The 20,049-nt window shown below is 45.6% G+C and overlaps 2 protein-coding genes across 2 annotated transcripts; both read right to left on the reverse strand.

The window, feature by feature from the left end:
• Positions 1-516: 516 nt before the first annotated feature.
• Positions 517-7,835, reverse strand: ctsa (cathepsin A). Its single transcript, XM_041953272.1, has 14 exons — positions 7,723-7,835; positions 6,308-6,471; positions 4,828-4,939; positions 4,688-4,738; positions 4,466-4,552; positions 4,229-4,384; positions 3,914-4,090; positions 3,517-3,608; positions 3,253-3,331; positions 3,014-3,162; positions 2,732-2,807; positions 1,544-1,633; positions 1,094-1,195; positions 517-974 (listed from the first exon to the last, which is right to left on the reverse strand). Exons 2-14 carry the CDS (start codon positions 6,469-6,471, stop codon positions 891-893), a joined length of 1,419 nt encoding a protein of 472 aa, XP_041809206.1. The 5' UTR covers positions 7,723-7,835; the 3' UTR covers positions 517-890.
• Positions 7,836-9,514: 1,679 nt separating this feature from the next.
• Positions 9,515-14,061, reverse strand: snrpb (small nuclear ribonucleoprotein polypeptides B and B1). Its single transcript, XM_041956703.1, has 7 exons — positions 13,949-14,061; positions 12,328-12,479; positions 11,286-11,397; positions 11,000-11,152; positions 10,791-10,920; positions 10,444-10,569; positions 9,515-9,672 (listed from the first exon to the last, which is right to left on the reverse strand). Exons 1-7 carry the CDS (start codon positions 13,949-13,951, stop codon positions 9,632-9,634), a joined length of 717 nt encoding a protein of 238 aa, XP_041812637.1. The 5' UTR covers positions 13,952-14,061; the 3' UTR covers positions 9,515-9,631.
• Between the last annotated feature and the right edge of the window lie 5,988 nt (positions 14,062-20,049).

The following is a 20,049-nucleotide window of genomic DNA, read 5'->3' on the forward strand; positions in this document are numbered from 1 at the left end:
AAGATCAGGAGTCCAGTTAGATACTCAAAACAAACGATGTCCCTTCGCCAGGAGGTCGACGTCCTGAAAACATGGAGAATTCCTCACAGGGAGAGAATGACGGAGCAAAGGCCTCTCACTGAAGTTACAGTGGGCCAACAAGGGATTGTGTCCCTTCCTAAAGGATGGTCCACAGCATCCTCTGCGAAAGCAAATACAGGAAGCACTGAAACACCTTTGGCATTCAGGGAAGTCAAACAGCTCTTATCACCACTGTCAGGTCATGTCACTCAGGAAAAAACATTTCAACCACCACTGAGGTCTTCAGTGAAGTCAGTTACAGCTGCAGCTATCATCTGACTGACTGATTGTTCGGGGGTGTGACAGCGATCTGTACATCAGACAGGATGTGCGACACTGATTCATCCTGCTGACAGAAGTAGAGTAACTTAAAAAGCACGACTCTGACCCACAGCTTCACATGTTAACAGACAACAGCGAATCTCTGCACTTTGGACAAAACATCTGACGACTCACTGGACTTTTCACAGTTCTGAAGTTTTATTAACGTAATAATTGAGAAGATGGTCAGCAGATTAATCGATGTGACAGTAATCCTTCCAGCTCAAATGAAAACAGTAAAAAAAAATATCAAACTTTATTTTCTGGTTTTCCCTTTAAATCAACAAAAACAAAACAAGTTTCACATTCAAAACATTCCAGACTGATGACAGTGCTCATTTCCATGACGACCACACGTTGCCATGGTGACCAGTAGAGTAAGCAGAGCTGTGTTGATTGGCTGGCAGTGAAGAAAAAAAAATCAGACTAAATTAAAATACTGAAGCCTGAGGGTGACTGAGGTCAGAGGAAGAGGAAGAGGGGGCCCAGCAGGGGTCGAAGGTCAGGGGTCAGTACGGTTGTCTCTTGAGGAATCTAGAGAACATGGCGAAGGCAGCAATTGGTTTGTCTGATGGAACCATGTGACCAGAACCCTGCAGGACGACAGTGGTCAAAGATCAATCTGTTCAGACAGGTGAACGCCAAAACACACACACAGATGACATCACCAGGTCATTGATGGTCAGCTCTTGATGAAGATGAGGGAGCTTACCTTGACAGTGAGGAAGGCAATGTTGTGAAACTCTTTGACGAAGCCTCCGACCTGCCGACCGTCTTTATCATCGTACAGCCACGGACGCCTCTGAACCTCCACCTGAGAGACACACCGAGGTTAAAACACCTGGACATCACACCTGACATCACACCTGACATCACACCTGACATCACACCTGGAACGGATTCTAAAAACATTCACTGAGACACGAATGTTTTCCTTCAGGTGTTCGGCTGCTGAACTCCAGCGGGTCGATGTTTTTGGTCATCAGACGAGTTAAAGTGAACCATCACAGAAGTCTCGACTGTTCTCATGTTGCTTCAGCTTCACTGATGATGATGATGATGATGATGATGATGATGATGACCCGCTCAGAGACTCTGCAGAGGTTTTCAGTGATCACAGTTGGATCCATTTGATTATTGATAAAGCTCAACATGAAGTTACCTGCTGGTTTAGAGACTTGACGAACCACTCGTCCCCCATGAAGTTACAGGCCATGTCCACGTCTCCGTTGTACACCAAGACCCGGTACTTCTGTAGAGAGGACAAGGACAAACAGCTCACCCCCCTGGATAAACACGAGTCCAACTTAGGGAGGCAAAAATTATTCAGAATTAATTATGAACATGACCCGAGAACAACCTGTGGTCATTTATTAATGTACCGGACACCACTCAGCACTAAGAAGGCCTGGGGGGTACATGTAGCTGTGTGGACCACAAAACTATCACACTGACGTTAAACAGGAGGAACCAAGTGGGACAGAGGGACAGAGGACTGGTTACAGTGGGACAGAGAGGCTGAGAGGACTGGTTATACTGGGACAGAGAGGCTGAGAGGACTGGTTATAGTGGGACAGAGAGACAGAAGACTGGTTATAGTGGGACAGAGAGGACTGGTTACAGTGGGACAGAGAGGCTGAGAGGACTGGTTATAGTGGGACAGAGAGGACTGGTTACAGTGGGACAGAGAGGCTGAGAGGACTGGTTATAGTGGGACAGAGAGGCTGAGAGGACTGGTTATAGTGGGACAGAGAGGCTGAGAGGACTGGTTATACTGGGACAGAGAGGACTGGTTACAGTGGGACAGAGAGGCTGAGAGGACTGGTTACAGTGGGACAGAGAGACTGAGAGGACTGGTTATAGTGGGACAGAGAGACAGAAGACTGGTTATAGTGGGACAGAGAGGACTGGTTACAGTGGGACAGAGAGGACTGGTTACAGTGGGACAGAGAGGCTGAGAGGACTGGTTATAGAGGGACAGAGAGGACTGGCTACAGTGGGACAGAGAGGCTGAGAGGACTGGTTAAAGTGGGACAGAGAGGACTGGTTATAGTGGGACAGAGAGGCTGAGAGGACTGGTTATAGTGGGACAGAGAGGCTGAGAGGACTGGTTATAGTGGGACAGAGAGACAGAGGACTGGTTACAGTGGGACTGCGGTCCTGTGAACTCCTCTAAAGTAGAGACAGATCAAGTGAAGTCACGACTTCTGATTTCAGTCTGAATTAATCTTATTAATTATTATAGTATATAGTTATTAATGTTCCTCTTTGGGAGGTGGTGCTCCAAACGAGTGTAAAACAAATTCTCATTTCCCGACATGAAACAAAGGAGAGCAGGTGAGTCACCGACCAGAGCAGAGAGCAGCTTCAGGTACTGTTTCCTGACGTCCAGGTACAGACGACCGTAGTTCAGATTCACCTCGGCGCTGCAACACGAGACAGACAAAAACTTATCTGAGAAATCTGAACATGTGGTGAGACAGGTGTACAGGTTTGTCTGTGGTGAGACAGGTGCACAGGTTTGTCTGTGGTGAGACAGGTGCACAGGTTTGTCTGTGGTGAGACAGGTGCACAGGTTTGTCTGTGATGAGACAGGTGTACAGGTTTGTCTGTGGTGAGACAGGTGTGCTACCTGCAGATGACCCAGTCCAGGGCCTTGGAGCTGATATGCAGGGCGGCTCGGACATACGGGTTGTTCAGGTAGAGGGAGGAGGGGGTGGAGTTTGTGCATGGGGGGTCCAGGCGGACAGACAGGTGGAGAGACGCCAGACCTCGTAACTTCTGCACAGACAGTCAGAAGAGAACTTGGTTCTATCCATCCGTCAGGTGAATTAACCTCAGCATAAAGACGTCAGGTGACTTCATACACACCTGGTTCCACAGCTGAGTCCACTGGTGTTGGATGAATGAGTTCCCCAGATCTCTGATCACCAGCTCCCCCTTTTCAGTACTGACAGACAATAACAACCCATCAAAAACAGGAAGTCAAGCTCTGCAGTCAGACCACACCTGCTGCAGGTGAGCTTCATATTAACAGCTGCAGACACCTGTTTAAGATTTGGTGTAAATTAAAACATGACGTGGACAAAAAGAAAGAGCAGTAAAACAGTTTTCCTGTGTTGAGTCAAAGGTTACCTGACTCTCTGGCGGACTCCACCTGGACAGGGTGCATACAGGTTGTAAATGTTCAGACCTGAACTGTAGATAATATCCTGAACCTCAGACAGCTGCAGAGAAAACACAACACCTGAGACACAAACTGGTTTGACCTGACGCGACCAGGATTTAACCCTGGAAGACCAGATTTAATCCTCTAACAGGTTTGGACTAGCTGAAAATATACACTGGTCCAGATGGGCTCAGTTTGGTGATAAACCAGTTCAGACTGTCTTTACCCAGTATACACTGGTCTGAGGCAACCTGAACTGGTCTGATATGGATCGTAAATCAGCCACTTAAGCCTGATTCAAACATGCAAAGACCTGGTTTCATAAGACAGACCAGCTTCCAGGTTCAGATGTCTGAGACTCACTCTGGAGGAGCAGTTCTGGTTCTGGTTGTTGTAGAAGTTGCATTTGTCATGGCTGCAGCAGAACGTCTGCAGCTCAGACCACAGCTGGCCTCCCAGCAGGCCGTGGTAGTAGGCGAAGTACACCAGAGAGTTATCGTTCATCTCGTAACTCGACATCCCGTTTCCCACGGCAACGCCCTGCAGGACAAGAGAGACGCAGCCAGCATGACGAGGTTACCCTGATTACTGCAGTATCAGTGCTGCAAGAGGCTGCATCCCCCGTCACTCCCTCTGTGCTGCAGTATTACTGTGTATTACTGCAGTATTCATGTGTACCTGCAGGTTCAAGCTGGCATCCTCCATTACTCTCTCAGCAAGCGTCGGGATGTAGATGCCTCCGTAACTCTCGCCGGTCAGGAAAAGTTCATTCTTGTTGAACTCTGGAAACAGACGGAAGAACTCCTTCAGAGCCAGGTAGTTGTTCATCGACACCTGTGGAGAAAAACTCTTTAATAGCCAATCGTGAACACCTCTGAGCCAGGTGAGTGGTCGAGTTTCAGGTGATTCACTGACCTCTGTGTCATTGGTGGCATATTTTTGGTCGTCAGAGTACGAGAAGCCCACTCCTGCTGGAGACTCCAGGTACAGCATGTTGGCAATCTGCTCAAAAACGGTAAATTAATCAACCAATCAGCTGTCATTAATTACACCCACATAAGCCATGTGACCAAACCACCTGAGTCCCATGATGGCATGCAGGTGCAGGCGGTTCAGACCGGTAATGGATTAACTGACCTTGTTCCATGAGTACGGGTTGTACTGCAGTGTCACGCCATCATCCTGGATCTGAAACAACAAGTCAGAGTTCAACAGGTGTTGCTGTGACATCACACTGAAGCAGGTGAGTGTGGGTCAGGTGAGTAGAGGTTACCCACCAGGAAGGGTCCATGTTCAGTCAGCAGTCCATCCAGAGAGCTGCAGCCAGGTCCGCCATTCAACCACAACACCACCGGGTCAGAGGCTGGGTCCTTCTGGGACTCCACGAACCTGAAAACAGAGACACGTTCAGGTGACCTCCAGGTGGATGTCCACACAGGTGTATTCTGGTAGATTCAATGCTCAGGTGTGCAGGTACTGTGCCTACAGCTGACTTAAGGAGGAATCTTTACACCTGATATTTTTATATTGTTCTCGTTGTCATTCCAGTCGTCTCTCTTTCAGTCCTTCACTTGTTCTCTAAATCTGAACGACTTGTATTTTATGTTGGCTAAAAACAAATATCCGTATCAGTGTGCTACGTACACACAGTGTGCTACGTACACACAGTGTGCCAGCATGTTGTACAGACTGCATGTAACCTCTCCTCCAAAGAATCTGAATGTTTGTTATTAGAGGGCTACAAAACATTCACTAATCTGACATTTATCATCCAAACATGCAGTTTTAAAACCCGACAGTCACTGTCCTGGTCTGTGTTGTGTATTGCCTCACTATTCTTGTCTTTTTTTTCTATGCATGTACTTTGAGTGCAATATTTAAACCAGAGTCAAGTTCCTTGTATGTGCACACACACCTGGCCAAAGAAGCAGATTCTGAAAGCTTTTACTGTAATAAACAACAGATTGAACAGAATCTCAGAGCAGCACTGAAGAAAGAATCCAACTGAAATATCATATATAAGTCAACGAATGCTTCGAGAGTTCGGCTTTTTAAATGTGAGTATTGCTACTGCTTCTTTGATAAAATAAAACGTTATTAATCCCCAGCTGGAGAAATCCGGGTGTTACAGGCAGCGGTATGAGGACATCCCTCTCACTCCTCTCGCCATATCTTCACAGCTCAGTAAATTCAGGGTTCATCTCGAGCAAACCCCAGTTGGGGGGGTGACGACTTTTTTTTCTGTCAGTTGTGTGTTTTATGAGGCTAAAATAAGTGTTTCTGTGAATGAAGTCTGGTGGCTTTGGTGAGAGAGACATAACAGCTGTTTCTGGTTAAAAGGATCTTACTCTTTCACAAAAAGGTCTCTTTGTAGGATATTTTCCACAATGGAGTCACTAACCCACAAAACTTAAAAAAAAAAAAAAAAACAGAGTCCACAAACTATTCAACCAGAATTTCTCCTGGTTGTCTGGGACAGTGAAAGCATCCATTCATTTCTCTTATCTTTAGAGAATGACTTTAAAGAGACAAAATTCATTACAGTAAGTGTTCTGGTGTTTTCATGCAATGAAGAGCAGCCCTGAATCTGGACTCTCAGGACAGCCGGTGTCTGGTGCCATACAGACTGTAAAGCTATATGAACAAAATGTTTGTTACGGCTCCAGAACTTCAGCATTTAAAGTTCAGTGAAGGGACAAAATAAACAAGTGTCAACTGTAATGATGCAGACGTGTCAGGTGTGTCTCGGGTACTGACCAATAGTGCAGGTGTTTTCCATCGGCCACACTCAGGTATCCAGAGTAATGTCTGAAGCTTGGCTGTTTCTGTAGACCGGGCAGGTAAGTCACCTCGTCTGCAGCCGGAGCCGCATCAGCGGCCAGCAAAGAGAACAGGAAGGAACACAACACCGCCACCTGCATCTGAAACACAACAGGAAGTGACATCAACACCACCACCTGCATCCGAAACGCAACAGGAGGTGACATCAACACCACCACCTGCATCCGCAACAGGAGGTGACATCAACACCACCACCTGCATCTGAAACACAACAGGAAGTGACATCAACACCACCACCTGCATCTGAAACACAACAGGAAGTGACATCAACACCACCCACTACATCCGCAACAGGAGGTGACATCAACACCACCACCTGCATCTGAAACACAACAGGAAGTGACATCAACACCGCCATCTGCATCTGAAACACAACAGGAAGTGACATCAACAACACCACCTGCATCTGAAACACAACAGGAAGTGACATCAACACCGCCATCTGCATCTGAAACACAACAGGAAGTGACATCAACACCACCACCTGCATCCGAAACGCAACAGGAGGTGACATCAACACCACCACCTGCATCCGCAACAGGAGGTGACATCAACACCACCACCTGCATCTGAAACACAACAGGAAGTGACAACACCACCACCTGCATCTGAAACACAACAGGAAGTGACATCAACACCACCACCTGCATCTGAAACACAACAGGAAGTGACATCAACACCACCACCTGCATCTGAAACACAACAGGAGGTGACATCCACACCGCCACCTGCATCTGAAACACAACAGGAAGTGACATCAGCACCACCACCTGCATCTGACAGGAATTATGCTGCACACCATTCCAAGTCAGAAGTCGATAGTTCTGAGTCGTTTTCCAGACTAAATGTGTCCTACTGCAGAAAACTGATACTGGTATGATGAGTCTCAGCTTCATGAGCATATCAGCCCATTTTAGAGACGGGCGGAGTAGGCTAGTACTCCGTGCTACAAGACTTCTATCAAGCACAAATCAACTGACTGGAAATGGGAACCACAAAGAAGACCAAGAAGTTTCCGCTTGAGAATTTGTCCAACATGTTTTTAAGCATCTGCTTTCACACATGTGAAAAAATAAATGTTAAATTCACTTCTTACGGAATGAAGTTTGAGAATATTCGGTCGGTTTAAGCTGCCGTTTCTCCATCAGACTGAAGATTTAATCCCACACAGTTTGGTACAAACAGTTCATACACACTGGGGATACTTTCTGTGGACCGGTTTAAACCCGGAAACAGATTAGCAAACTGCTAACGCACGGAAACAACAAAGTTTAACTGAGAAAAACGTCAAAAACCGTTGGAGAGTCGTTCAGTTGGAAAAACTAACTCACCTCGTCCGTCTGTCTTCACCTGGCTGTGGCCGGACAGGTAAATTAAAGATGAAATGACTGCAGCTGAAGACAATCAACGGTCACAGCACGTCACATGACAGCGGCCGGTCACATGACAGCGGCCGGTCACATGACAGCGGCCGCCCCCCTTCCAAAAAAAAAAAAAAAAAAAACAGAAAGAAACATCCCTCCACAACATCACCTTTCCAAACACATGATGGCGCTGTCACGAGGCTGCCATGCCAACAGGTGGCGATATAACCCGAATCGTATAGCGACGTTGGCCAATGAGAAGCCTGAAAAAAGACGCTTAACGATAATAGTGGGGATTTGCAACGAAAGGTCCGAGCTGTCCAAAGTCTCCACATCAACACCTTCTGAACATCACCTGCAGGCTGCGCTGCTGGTGTAACGCAGCAGACGACTCTTCGTACCGGCAGGTGGCAGACACGACCTGCCCCCCCGTACGGCACTTATAGATGTCTGTTATAATTACAAATCAAATCGAGATGGATGATTCAACCAGTCATTTAAATGTGAACATCCCTCACTCAACTAACAAAATGATTATTTAGTCAAATAAACAGGGCGTCAATTAAATTTGGGGAACAACCAAAGGTCACACGTGGCCACAAAACGGGGGGGGGGGTGCCATGGACATACTGTAGGTACCTGACTGAAAATATTCTTTATTAGAAATTTCTAACCCATCTGAGAACTGCTCTCTGGGTTGGAGATGACTCCCATGTGTCCAGACAGGTTTAAGTTACTGTGTGGAGATTTCACCACACAATACCAACACCTACAGTTGGACTGGTGGGTTTCTCCTAGTAAATAGCTTTTTAATAAGATAAATTATTTTACATATAGTTTATTAAATATAAAAAAGTGATGAAAATCCTAAAAAATAAAAACTTCCCAGAGATCACGAGATGTTCGCTGCCTTCTCTGTTAACACACTTCCTGTTCAAGCTCTTTCACTGAGTTATGTGACAACAAAAAAAATGTCCAATAATTTATAAAGAAACACAGCAGCACCTCCTGATGGACTGTCAGAGCTCAGAGGGTCTGGACTTTAATGAAAAGGCATGGACTGTTTTTTGATTTGAACTCTGTCATGTGTGGAAGAAAAGATGCCGTCCACAAAAAGAACTATTTCAACAGACAATCAGTATTGTATGTATTAAACTGTGGAAAACCAGAAGCACTCTGGTCATACGGACTGTAACCGACAGTGAAATGGTCATCAAGCAGGTGCTGACTGACCTCAGACGGAGGACATCTTTGTATACAACACAGAGCCTGAATTGGCACCTGTTAGACCTTTGATCTGAGAGAAAATGTTCATACGCTGAAGGTGGAGATCTCAGGATGAAACGACTTACGTGACATTTTCTATGTATATTCAGCTTTTTGTCTAATTGTAATCATTGAAGTCTCGTTAAAAAGTGAAAAACATGACTCGTTTTCAGGTTACGCACTTATGAAAACATCACTACCAATATTATATTTCTGACAGATCCGATCCGGATAAATCCTCCACACTGGACCTTCAGCAGCGAGTCCCTGAAAACGTCCAGAAAGATCTCTGTTCAATACTGGAGACACAACCCACACACTGTGTTCAGTGCAGACAGGACGAGTTGTAATAAATGAAGGATTTTCTGCATCGTCGGTCCCAGAAACTGTCAGAGATCTGGAGATCTGGAGATCTGACTCCCGGTCCTGCAGAAGAAGCTGGAGGTGAAGTGATCCTCATCTATTCTATAACTGGTTAAACAGACGGCTGAGATCAAACCAACCTGAGGAACTTTATTAAAAAACAAAAAAAACCCACAAAACATCAGATTTAAAAAACAAAGCAAAAAATCTATACAGCGGCTAATACGATCGTCCGGGGGGGGCTTCTTCAGGGCCGGGGGGGTGGTCTCATCCCAGGAGGGGGCGGTCCTAAAAACAGAGCAGAGATATAATCTAGTGAATAACTTTGTAACTTTTGTTTGATTTTTATTGATTTATTCAGAAAAAGGCTTGGCAGCTCATTCTGAGGACAGCAGCCTCAGATTTCCTCTTAGTCAGGATGGTGACCCCCCCACTGTACAGAGAACGAACATTAAAGGGGAAAATGTGATGGGTACATTTCAAGCTTGTTATTGAAGTTATTTGGCCTTTTAACACACCACTTAACGTTCGTTAAAAACTGTTATCAGAGTTAACAAACTGAACTGGACGTAATGACAGGAGTGCATCTAATCTCAGTCAGTTATTCTGGTGAGGATCAGCTCGTATTTAAATCTGTCGAGGCGCTGATCATCCAGCTGCGGTGCTGATCTGGATAAATGTCACTTTGATCCAGGAGCGATCGAATCCGCATCAGTTGGGATCAGCTGATTTTGCGCAGTTTGTGCGCTGTGCATGTTAACAAGAAACATGCATCAAAGAAAGTGCACTCAGTGGGAGCTGTGATGCTGCCTTCAGCCTTATTTTGGTTCTGCCATGTTTGGTAACCTGGGGTCAATTTGTTCTGTGGTGTCCTTTTTTGGCGGGGCAGCTGCCTTGTTTAACAGTAGCTCCCCCTGGTGTTAAAACTAAGAAATGCAAAGTTTCAAGAGCGGGCCATAGTCTATTAAATTTCTTGCGGGCAAATTAAAAATTGACTGTGGGCCGCAGTTGGCCCGCAGGCCGTAGTTTGGACACCCCTGATCTATGGTAACAGCTTACCTCTCATGCCAGGGGGCGGTGGCCTCATGCCTGGGGGTGGCATCCCCATTGGAGCTCCTCGACCAGGAGGCATCCCCATTGGAGGCCCCATTGGGGGCCGCATGCCAGGGGGCGGGCCCATCATACCTGTAGTGAGAGGAGTTGGATAACAACTAACCAATTAGCACACAGTGGACTGAAAGGTGTGAGTTCTGAATTAGCTTAGCTAATTAGCTTAAAGTTGTCTTCCTGACAGCTAAAAGGTGGTTGCTATGGTGTTCAAGACGGTGGCTAGGTGGTTGCTCAGATTACTCCAATGTCCCTGGTTGGGGATGAATAAAGTCTTATTTCTTTAAAAAATATGGCACCTGGAGGCGGTGCTCCTCTGCCCATTGGGGGCGGGGCTCCTCGTCCAGGTGGATACTGTGTGGGAGCTCCAGCGATGCTTGCTCCTGCTGCTGCCGCAGCAACCGTCCCTCTGCCCTGTGGAGTCATCACCTAGAAACACGCAGGAATGTCATCATCTGCACACAAGAACACACACAGGATGCAGAAAAGATGCTGTTGACGCGGTTACCTGCTGCGAAGGCCCGCCCACCCCTCTGACAGGCCCAGCAAGTCCAGCCGGAGCCTGAGGCATCGGAGCTCCGGCAGGGACTCCACGACCCGCTGCTCGACCCACACCTGGACCTCCAGCCACACCTGCCAAAGGAACGCGAGCTATACCCGTCTGGGCAAGTCAACACAGAGAGAGGGTCAGAGTCAGGGGGGACAAACCAGAAATGGAATAAAGTCTGTTCGAATAGTCCTTCGCACCGACATCACCACAGGTCTGTGTTCCATTGGCTGCAGGGTTCACTTACATCTTTAGGGGGCGGGCCCTCCACCGTCATAGAGACCAGGTTTTCCCCTCTCAGCAGAACCAAACCCAAAACCCTCTTCTCCTCTCGCTCTGGCTGCTTAGAGTTCTTCGGCCTAAAGGACGACAAACACTAATTTACCCAGCATGCCTCACTGCTCCCAACTGTACACTGACACACTCACGTTGTGAAAATACAGACAGAGGAAATATGAACTGGATCGTTGACAGCCTGTTGAATCCAAACTGCTCTTCTGGGCTGAGACGATTCTACTTCCTGTTAGACCCTGAATCATCTACAGAGCTGAACAAGCTCATTAAATGTTTTGAACAGCAGAGAACAACTAATTATTGAGACTGATGATCAAATTATCAAATGAATTCACAGAACAGAAACAGAGGAAAGAAAAACATGACGCTGTGCAGAGAAATGTGTTTTTCTGTCCAAAGCTTCAGAGTGATGACTCTCAACCAGCTTTGCCTCATTGCAGTGTGGTTAGTATATGCAAATGAGCAATGTTGTCCCATGTTGCTAGCAAAAGCCTGCTGAATGATGCACGGACTGCTGCTAAAACTGCACGTTGTACCTCGTTTTTGGTACAGAAGTCAGATCAAACTGTCAAACGAGTTCTGCTGATCAAAATGAATCAAGATCCTGTTACTGCGTTGCTGATTTCTGGCCTCAAACAAGTTCAGAAACTGTTTGGCTGTAATGCCAGAAAGTTTGTCACCAGGCAGCCACCACATTGTTTCCTGCTTGAAAATGGATGAGCCAGAACCAGGCACTGTCAAACACTCAGTACACCACACACCAGCCAGAGTGCTGTGGTTCTGTGCAGCCCAGTGCATTCTGGTTGTTGTAGGTTTTCTACCTTTTGACCAAAAGGGAGTAACATTTCCTGTTTTTACTGGTCATGTAGCACCAGTTTCACACAGTGCAGTTTTATGAAAGGACATATTTCCAGCAGCTTTCTTTGAAAGTCCTGCTGGTGCGCAGACTGAGGACCAGGGTCCTGTTGACCTTTGACCTGAGGTGATGGACCTACTTGATTTTCCTGAACTCGTCGCAGTCACACAGGATCAGGTTCATGTGTTTGTCAAAGGCCTTAAAGGTGCCAATGAAGATCCGGCCGTCCTGCAGGATGCACCTCATCCTGAAGTCAATGTGCTGCAGCATCTTACTGCTCTTACCCACCGTCTGAAAACCAATCAGAGACAGGCTTTAGTACGACATCATCATCACAGACTGCTGCGTGCAGGTTAGAGGGACTCACTTTAAACTCACAGATGTGATCTCATCGGCTCACACTGGGTTGTCTCCTCACTGTTTAGATAAACTAACAAAACCATGACCTAAAAGTTGTTTACTATCAAATTATTTATTCTGTTTTTGTTACTGATTTAAGATAAACGTACATTTCTGCTCTCTGTACTGCCGGCACAGCTGCAACCGAGCTCTGCAGATTTTCAATGACTTCTGACTAGACTGTCGATCAGTTCTCAAAGTGACCGTCACAACGTTACACTGGAAAATATGTACAACTAAACAGTGCTGAAATATGCTGACATTCAGATGGACTTAATCATGTCCTCCTGCCCATGTCACTCCTGGGGGGTCTGTATTCAGATATTAGATGATCAACAGATGCACAGTCTGAATGGGTTTATTAAGGCAGACTCATGAGTTTCTTTGTACATATGCAGGAGACCAAACAATTTATAGACAAGCATGAACTGTGGTGTGATAAAAAAAAGAGCCTTGATATCTGATCAAGTAACGCTTTAAGAAATATACAACTGAACCCAGTCTGCCTGTTTTCCAAGCGTTAGAAATAAAACTAGCCCATACTGTGCCACTCATGATTCGTCCTGTTTTCATGCTGCAGGTCAGAGACTTGAACAGAGAGCTGATGCTCTAAAATGATGCAGGCTAACACTAACAGAAGCAGAAGAAACGTACAGATGCTTAAGGACTTCAATATAAAGGCTGACTTTGGTGGAAGCACATGATGTGAACAATCAGGCCGGTATAAGTAATTTCGGGCTGATCGAGACAATTTTGGCTACTTTTGAACAGTTTAGATGCCTTCCACCAACAAGACATTACTTCTATCAATCTTCTTTCTGAATGTGTAAAAGCAGTGGAATACAACTTGTTCATATCAAACATTGCACAGCGTGAAGCTGAGAGCTTCTCTGTTCGCCTGTAGCTTCGTTAGCTCAGTTTAGCTTCGTGTCGTAGACCCGGTAACAATAATCTCCTCAGTGTGAACAGACTTTAATCTGGAACATGTGTGTTCACTGTAACATTACATCGATGACTGATTAAAGCAGGCGGGGACACTTTTCACTATTAATACCAAAGTAATTTCTACACCGGCGAACTAGCAGCTAACACTGCGGCCTAACCCGTTAGAGTACCGGATACTCCTCACACAGAAAGCCCTGAACTTAACTAAACGAATCAGTGACGGCTGAAGATAAACTGATAATTAATCTGATTTCTCATTAATTTAACAACCATTGACTCCGCGCCGAGTTGTAGCTCTTCACCGACGTCTATCTGACGTCCATTCAATCTCCCGCCATTATTAAAGAAACCCGGTTAAAAATTCGGCGACACCCGCTTCGGGTAGCCGGCCGACATTCCTTCCAGTAAAGACTCACCATGTCTGCGGTTCTGATGGCTCCGATTGACGCCGGATTCACCGAACAAACCCAAAAAATTGACCCGCGCAGCTCCCGCCGGGGCCGTCTTTATTAGAGATTCACAGGAAGTGACGTCGACGAGAGCGCTGCAGAATTGTTCCTGTCGGAACAACAGAACTACTAAATAGTTCCTACTTGGCCTGCAGTTAAAGCTACTGTTCCAATGAGCAAACTTTAACTTTATTTAGGGGTTTGAATTCCACAGATGAACATTAATAAATATGGTAATTTGTACTTAAATCTTTGGAACTGTCTATGAGCAGATATGGAGTGTGTATACCCTGGAGCGTGTGTACCCTTACATTTCGTGCTAAATAAAAAGATATATAAAGTGATGGCTATTTACAATTCTTTACAAAGGTCCTGAAGTGCAACAGCTGACAACCAGCAGTAAGTAACTCAGTAACGGTGGTCTGATCAAAAAATCAGCTTTAGCAAAGCAAACAGTAGACACTGACACAAGTTATCAGTCTAACTTTTATACAAAATCACAAAAAGGACAGGAAGAAAGGGAGAATCAAGGCACATTGACCTTTGGCATCTTCTGGAAAACACTGTTTTTGGCATGTGCAGTCTTCATCGGCCTCTTTGTTGTCTATATCAAAAATGTGAGACAAATTTGTTTCCTGCGGTCATTTTTGAAGGCCTAGTGTCTGTGATTTTTGTTTTGTGGTGGTTTAGATTTACTATGTTGGCTTTTGCTGGAGTTGTTTCTTTTGTCTATTCTATTTGCGGCATCTTGCCCAGTGTCCCCTAAAACCACAAGTAGAGCTTTTATCCTTATATGCTTGACACGACTTATGATTTGTACAACAGTTCTGAGATGTTCACCCTCTATTCACAATGTGGATTTAGTCAGCGGGTGACAGACCATGGTGACAGCTGTTTGTTGCCTGTTGATAGGGCTGCCTATTCTTGTCCTTCTGCACATCAGCTAAAGAATAACCTTCAGGTTTGCTGTAAACATCATTCCTCAGTGTTTCATGGGGTGTGCTAGCAATGATATCAATTAGGTGTTCATTAATCTTTTTATCAGTAAACTGGAATTTGTGTGCTAAAGTTCTCTTCTTTATATTGCATTAAGTGGAGCCTACAGATTCTAAAGTTCACATTCAACTTCAGTTGACCTTCAAAAAACTCTCATTGCTTAGCAGGCACATTCTTGTCATCCTTACTAATTCCACTCACATTCAAGCATTTTAATGCTCCATTTCCAACCCCACAACATGTTTTAGCCTCACTCAAATCAGGGTCAGAGCAGTTTATAGGTGGTAAGTGCAACACAACTACGTCTTCCCTTTCTTCTTCTTTTTCCTTTCAATTATATGTTCTGCATACAACCAGCTCCAGCTAGCACTGCTACAGTTAGTGCCCTATTTGTCATTCTCATAGGTGTTACATTTCCCCTTCAACCATTAAGTATTATTTACGACAAAACAGCCAACCAGAGTAGAACTGAAAATGTCGTACAGGCATCATGGACTGACTTCTGTGTTACACATGGATCACTCTGCGAAGTGAACTGTGCACATTATACATGTCTCAGACAAATGGCAATCAATTCCACCAGCATGTGGGCTCATCTTCACCTGGGGAAGCAGCACCCTGGACCATGTTTACGCGACACTAACATCCCCATTCTGGTCTCTCAGACCATATTTCCCTGCTTCTCCTGCTTACTTAATCCCAGTAGTTGATAAAAAGGATCAGACCATCAGAAAAAAACTGTCAGTGTGGACAGATGAAACTGCTGATAACATCCTGGTTGTGTACCGAGAACATGTGCCAGTCAGTGAGGTGATATTTTTGCTGACATTTTTCACAAATCACTGTCACAGCAGGGTGTTCCCATCTGCTTGAAGACAGCCATCATCGTCCCGGTACCTTCAAACTCTGCAGTGTCATGTCTACACTACTACTGCTACGTAGCACTGACCTCCATTCTGATGAAAACAGTTCTGCAGCACATCAAAGACAGCGTCAGCCAGCCTGGACCCTCACCGGTCCACTGCCCTCCACTCAGTCACATTGGCAGTCTAGTGATGAACACCGGAGCCCCCCGGGGCTGCTCATCAGCTGCTGTTCACAACACAGACAAAAAGGTTTCCATATTTATCTTAAATGAGAAACAGAAACATTTCCTCTAACGTTGTTTTTTCTGATTGCATCATAAATAACTGATTCTAAACCCGACTCAATACAACAAACCCCAACTTAATGAAATCCTGACGGCAGGACATTTTGAAGTACTTGCTATTTTCTGCTACTTTATAATTCTAATAAGTATTAGCAACAAAATTAACTTAAAGCATCGAAGATAAAACTACTATGACTACTACTAATGGCAGAAGTGCTCAAAGGTAAAGCTTAGACAAGACTTTATTAATCCCACAATGGAGAAATTCACTCTTACAGAAGCTCTTTGGAACACACGGGGGGTACAAACAGCAAATGGAGGTGCAAATAGGAACCAAAGGAGCAATAAATTAAAAGTAATAGTAGTACTAATTAACTACGTAACTACAGCAGGTAAAAAAAGCAGGTAAGTTATTATCCCTGACTTTTGTCTGCAGGTCAGTCTGTTTCTCACCTGAGCAGGTGAGTGGGCTTCAGTGTTACTACAAACTTATCCGATGTTTAACAGCAGCTCGCGACTGTTACGTAACAGCTGTTTTCACTTAAACATAAAAGAATGACGACACGATAACTTTACATGTATGTTCACGACCTGATCACGTGTTTGATCAGACCATTGATCCTCTCTACTGTCATCAGTCGAAGATTTCCCATCATTCCGCTGTGGGCTGGTTGCCATGGTAACCCGGGCTCCTGCCGCCGGCCGCGCGCCGCAGTCAGCAGCAGAGAGACGGAGGAGAGGGGTGAGTCACCGACATCGAGACCAGCTCCGGTGAGCGACCGGCAACCAGCGACCGTAGACAGACCAGAGACAGACCGGAGACAGGCCGATTAGCCTATAGCTAGTTAGCTTGCTAGCTTTCCCGCTGCTGTCAGTCAGAGCGGAGGCGCGCGACGACCGCGGACTGTTAATGAGACTGATGACGGTCAACTACCGCAGTGTTGCTTCAACCTGAGAGACCAGAGCAACGTCTCCATCACCAGACTGCTGCTGCAGTGTTGCTTCAACCTGAGAGACCAGAGCAACGTCTCCATCACCAGACTGTTGCTGCACTGTTGCTTCAACCTGAGAGACCAGAGCAACGTCTCCATCACCAGACTGCTGCTGCAGTGTTGCTTCAACCTGAGAGACCAGAGCAACGTCTCCATCACCAGACTGCTGCTGCAGTGTTGCTTCAGTCTGACGGAGCAACGAGACCCAAAGCAAGCACAGCATGTGAACCAGCAGCAACTACATGGAGGGCAACTCCACCTCCAGCAATGAGCAAACAGACTGTTGATGGTTGATGACCACCATGTTGCTTCAAAAAGGCACAGACTACAGCAACCAAACCAGCAGCAATAAAAACTACAGCTACATAGGCTGAAAGCAACCAGGCCACAACTGCAGTGCTGCTTCAACGACAGCAACTACAGCAACCAGATCGTTGATGTTTAACAGCCAAGTGTTGTTTCAGGAACTGTATCTTTGGCAGAACCTGCGACAACTTGGAAATAAACTGTTGATGTTTCATAACCACCATGTTGCTTCAACCTGAGGAAGACCACCGCAATTTAATGAAGTAGTAACCAGACTTCTTCTGTGTAATCATCCCTCTGTTGCTTCAGTGTGAGACAACAGCAACCTTCACCTACAGCAGCCCTTCAGCTCAGCCTCCACCATCCAGCAGGTGAGCAGCACACCTTTGTCAGCATGTACATCCGTCCACCAATGACGTCGCAGCTCTCAGAATGATGTCACAGTACACAGTATAGTACACAGGACACAGACACTATACAATCTACAGTACAGTACAGTGCATAGTATACAGTACCCAGTAGTACTGCACAGTACATTCATGTTGCAGGTTGTCAGAAACATCAGCTGCTTCCACATTAACAATGATAATAAGTTCAGTTCCTTCTGTTGACTCTTCTCAGCAAACACCTGCAGGAGTTTCACTCAGCAGCAGGTTCAGGTGTCAGAGCAGCTGCTGCTCCTGCAGAGTAGGAACAGGCTCAGTGTTTCCTCTTTAGCTTTAATGATTTCACATGTGACAGCAGAGAGCTGAGACGCTGCTGGAGCTCCAGGTTCAGCTCTGACAGGTTCATGTCCTCCATGAAGGTCAGATCACAGAGACAGCAGGGTTAAAAAGATGTGTCTTCAGATTTGAAGGTGTCAACAGACTTGGAACCCCTCAGACCTTCAGGTCTGATCTAGGATCTAATGCCTGGATCAGACGACACAATATTTTTGTCCTTGGCGATGGTCACCGTGTCAGATCTAATCTTGTCTCGGTAAGTTACAGCATGTCGTATTTCACAATCACGCACAAGTTAAGATGTCATTGAGCAACTGTCAATCAAACTGACAGAAGTGTTGTGTGTGATGCTGACGGTCTTGTGTACCAAAAAAAAGACAGAAGAAACAGCTGTGGATGAGCCATAACAAGAAGTAAACTTCAGCCCATTCCGTCATTATTTATACATGTTCAGGGCAGCATCCGGACAGGCCGGCAGCATGTCCAACAGTGTCTCTGAAGTGTCCTACAGTGTCTCTGAAGTGTCCTACAGTGTCTCTGAAGGTCTCTGCAGTGTTCCCAAAGCGTTTATGTCAGATTTCTAAACTGTTCTACTGTGTTTCAGAAGTTTTCTACAGTGTTTCTGATTTGTTCTCCAGAGTGTCTGAAATGTTTCTGTAGTATTTCTGTTCTTTCTGAAAAGCTCTACAGTTTGATGTGTTTCTGTAGGATTTCTGCTGCGTTCTACAGGTTTCTGAGTTGTTGTGTGGTGTTTCTGAAATATTCCACCATGTTTCTGAAGTGTTCTGTAGAGTTTCTTAGATGTTCTACTGTGTTCCTGAACTGTTCTGCGGTATTTAGAAATAGTACAGAAACACTTCAGAGACACTGTGTCAGACATGTCAGAACCACAGTAGAACATTTTTAGAAATACATCCCCTACACTGTAGGACACTTCAGAGACACTGTAGGACACTTCAGAAACGCTGTAGGACACTTCAGAGACACTGTAGGACACTTCAGAGACACTGTAGAGACCTTCAGAAACGCTGTAGGACACTTCAGAGATGCTGTTGGACACTTCAGAGACGCTGTAGGACACTTCAGAGACACTGTAGGACACTTCAGAGACACTGTAGGACACTTCAGAGATGCTGTTGGACACTTCAGAGACGCTGTAGGACACTTCAGAGACACTATAGGACATGCCAGAGATGCTGTTGGACACTTCAGAGACGCTGTAGGACACTTCAGAAACACTTAAAATAGGACGTTTGAATATTCCCTCTTAAAACAGCTTTGAACCTTGTGAATATCTGTTTTGAGCATCATAAGAGGGTCACTGTATTCAAAGGCGTTTCATCGAATTCTAAATGAGGAAATCCTTTTCAGAAACAATGAAATTCATCAGCTTCAACATTTAAAAGACACGATGAAGAATGAGGCGTTATGTCTGTTGGATTTTTCTGCCTCAGACTGTTGGCCTGTTGTTCTGCTGGCAGTCTTGGGTGAGCTGATGACAGAAGAGGTTTTGTGATTCGATCACTCAAACCACTTGCCCAAGTGGTCTGGGATGCATGTGACCACATATCTTTTGTAGTGCAAACATTAATGCCTTCTTTTACATGCCCGCCGAGGACGTAACAGGAAAACACGACATCAGTGCAGGACATCCGTGAAGATTCTCGTTCCTGCGGGTCGTGGTTCCTCTTAAGTGCTTCTAGGAGTTCTCTGAACTCTAGTTGCCTTTGTAAAGCACTTAGAAATCCACGCAGGACTTGATGGTGGTTTTGGTGACAGATGTTAGTGGTCGGTGTTCAGGTTCCTGTTTCGTCTTGTCCTGCCGTCATTTCCAAGTTGTAAACGACTTTGTCCTGTCAGTATCACCAGTCCGTACATTCACATGAGTTCTTGAAATATTTC

Source organism: Chelmon rostratus, chromosome 2 (assembly GCF_017976325.1).
Source record: "Chelmon rostratus isolate fCheRos1 chromosome 2, fCheRos1.pri, whole genome shotgun sequence".
Classification (NCBI taxonomy): domain Eukaryota; kingdom Metazoa; phylum Chordata; class Actinopteri; order Chaetodontiformes; family Chaetodontidae; genus Chelmon; species Chelmon rostratus.

Excerpts from the sequence above, each read along its gene's own strand:
- snrpb (XM_041956703.1), bottom strand. Across the intron at positions 10,570-10,790 it reads CAGAGGAGCACCGCCTCCAG|GTATGATGGGCCCGCCCCCT; the intron begins GTGCCATATTTT and ends CTCTCACTACAG. Across the intron at positions 9,673-10,443 it reads ACCGCCCCCTGGCATGAGAG|GACCGCCCCCTCCTGGGATG; the intron begins GTAAGCTGTTAC and ends CTCTGTTTTTAG.
- ctsa (XM_041953272.1), bottom strand. The coding sequence starts at position 6,471 with ATGCAGGTGGCGGTGTTGTGTTCCTTCCTGTTCTCTTTGCTGGCCGCT. Across the intron at positions 2,808-3,013 it reads CTGGACTGGGTCATCTGCAG|CGCCGAGGTGAATCTGAACT; the intron begins GTAGCACACCTG and ends CTCGTGTTGCAG. Across the intron at positions 1,196-1,543 it reads TCAAGTCTCTAAACCAGCAG|GTGGAGGTTCAGAGGCGTCC; the intron begins GTAACTTCATGT and ends TGTGTCTCTCAG.